This window comes from Metopolophium dirhodum, chromosome 3, assembly GCF_019925205.1.
Source record: "Metopolophium dirhodum isolate CAU chromosome 3, ASM1992520v1, whole genome shotgun sequence".
NCBI classification, from domain to species: Eukaryota; Metazoa; Arthropoda; class Insecta; order Hemiptera; family Aphididae; genus Metopolophium; species Metopolophium dirhodum.
The window spans coordinates 32329316-32330309 of NC_083562.1; the positions used below are offsets into that span (position 1 = coordinate 32329316).

The 994-nt window shown below is 29.9% G+C and overlaps 1 protein-coding gene across 2 annotated transcripts; it reads right to left on the reverse strand.

Moving 5' to 3' along the window:
- LOC132940384 (large ribosomal subunit protein mL41) lies at nucleotides 1-994 on the reverse strand. Of its 2 annotated transcripts, none has more exons than XM_061007939.1 (4): nucleotides 842-994; nucleotides 582-751; nucleotides 386-486; nucleotides 1-309 (listed from the first exon to the last, which is right to left on the reverse strand). In XM_061007939.1, exons 2-4 carry the CDS (start codon nucleotides 736-738, stop codon nucleotides 79-81), a joined length of 489 nt encoding a protein of 162 aa, XP_060863922.1. In that variant the 5' UTR covers nucleotides 739-751; nucleotides 842-994; the 3' UTR covers nucleotides 1-78. The 2 variants fall into 2 exon arrangements, with proteins under 2 accessions (XP_060863922.1, XP_060863923.1); XM_061007940.1 differs by having other exon boundaries at nucleotides 582-767; nucleotides 842-962.

Sequence of the window (994 nt, forward strand, 5' to 3'; positions counted from 1 at the left end):
TATTATTATAACTAATTTTTTAATAAATTGAAAACAACATGTACACAAAAATCTATCAATTAAACCAAGCATTTTAATTTATCTGCCTTGTGAGAACATATCGCTGCCTGTTTGTCTCGCTTTTAGTTTAGCTTGTTCAGGTGTTAATGATTCTTCTTCACTGGGTTCAATGGGTTCAAAATTATCTTTCAGCTTGTTATTCTTAAAATCATCGACAATCTTTTTGCGATAAACGGCGTTGAATAAATCTTGAGCTGTAAATTCAGATTGAGTAATTTCAGGAACTCTGTAGGACACGTACGGTTTTAACTGAAAACAATGACAATATAATAGTATAGTATTATACTCCATCAACATTAATCTATGAACACTTTCAAACACTTACATTGAAATTATCCAAATCGGGAACGATAATATCTGGAATTTTTTCTCTGACAGTTATAACTTTGCGGCCGACCCTGACAGTGGTATCTCGTACTCCATAATCTGATTTTTATAGAATAATGTTAATTACTTATGAGTTATAACAGTTAATATAATTCAAACGCAGGTAATTCAATTTATTTGATTTGTTCAAATACCGGTAATTTGAAAATCTTTATTAGGGTTTTCTTCTTGTTGTTTTCTGAACTGATTTGTTCCTCTGTTGTACAGTATGAAATTTTTGAAATTTCTCTTTCCGTTTCGTATAGGGCACGTAGAAAATGATCTAAAAAAGGGTTTTGCCGGGAACGACATTTTGGTAACGTTTCTGAAAAATGAAAGGTCTATTCACAATGCTGAGTAGATTTAAATTTTTAAGACAACAGTAAAAACTAAAACTATAATTGAGTATACTTACAAATGACAAATTAGATATGCAATAGTTCTGTAATATACTAATATGTATTAATCTTTTTTCTATGCACTGGCCACTGAACATTGAACAATAATATAAATGTTAAGTAATATCTTTAATATTCCGTATTTCTATGATAGGACCATGCTGTTATCA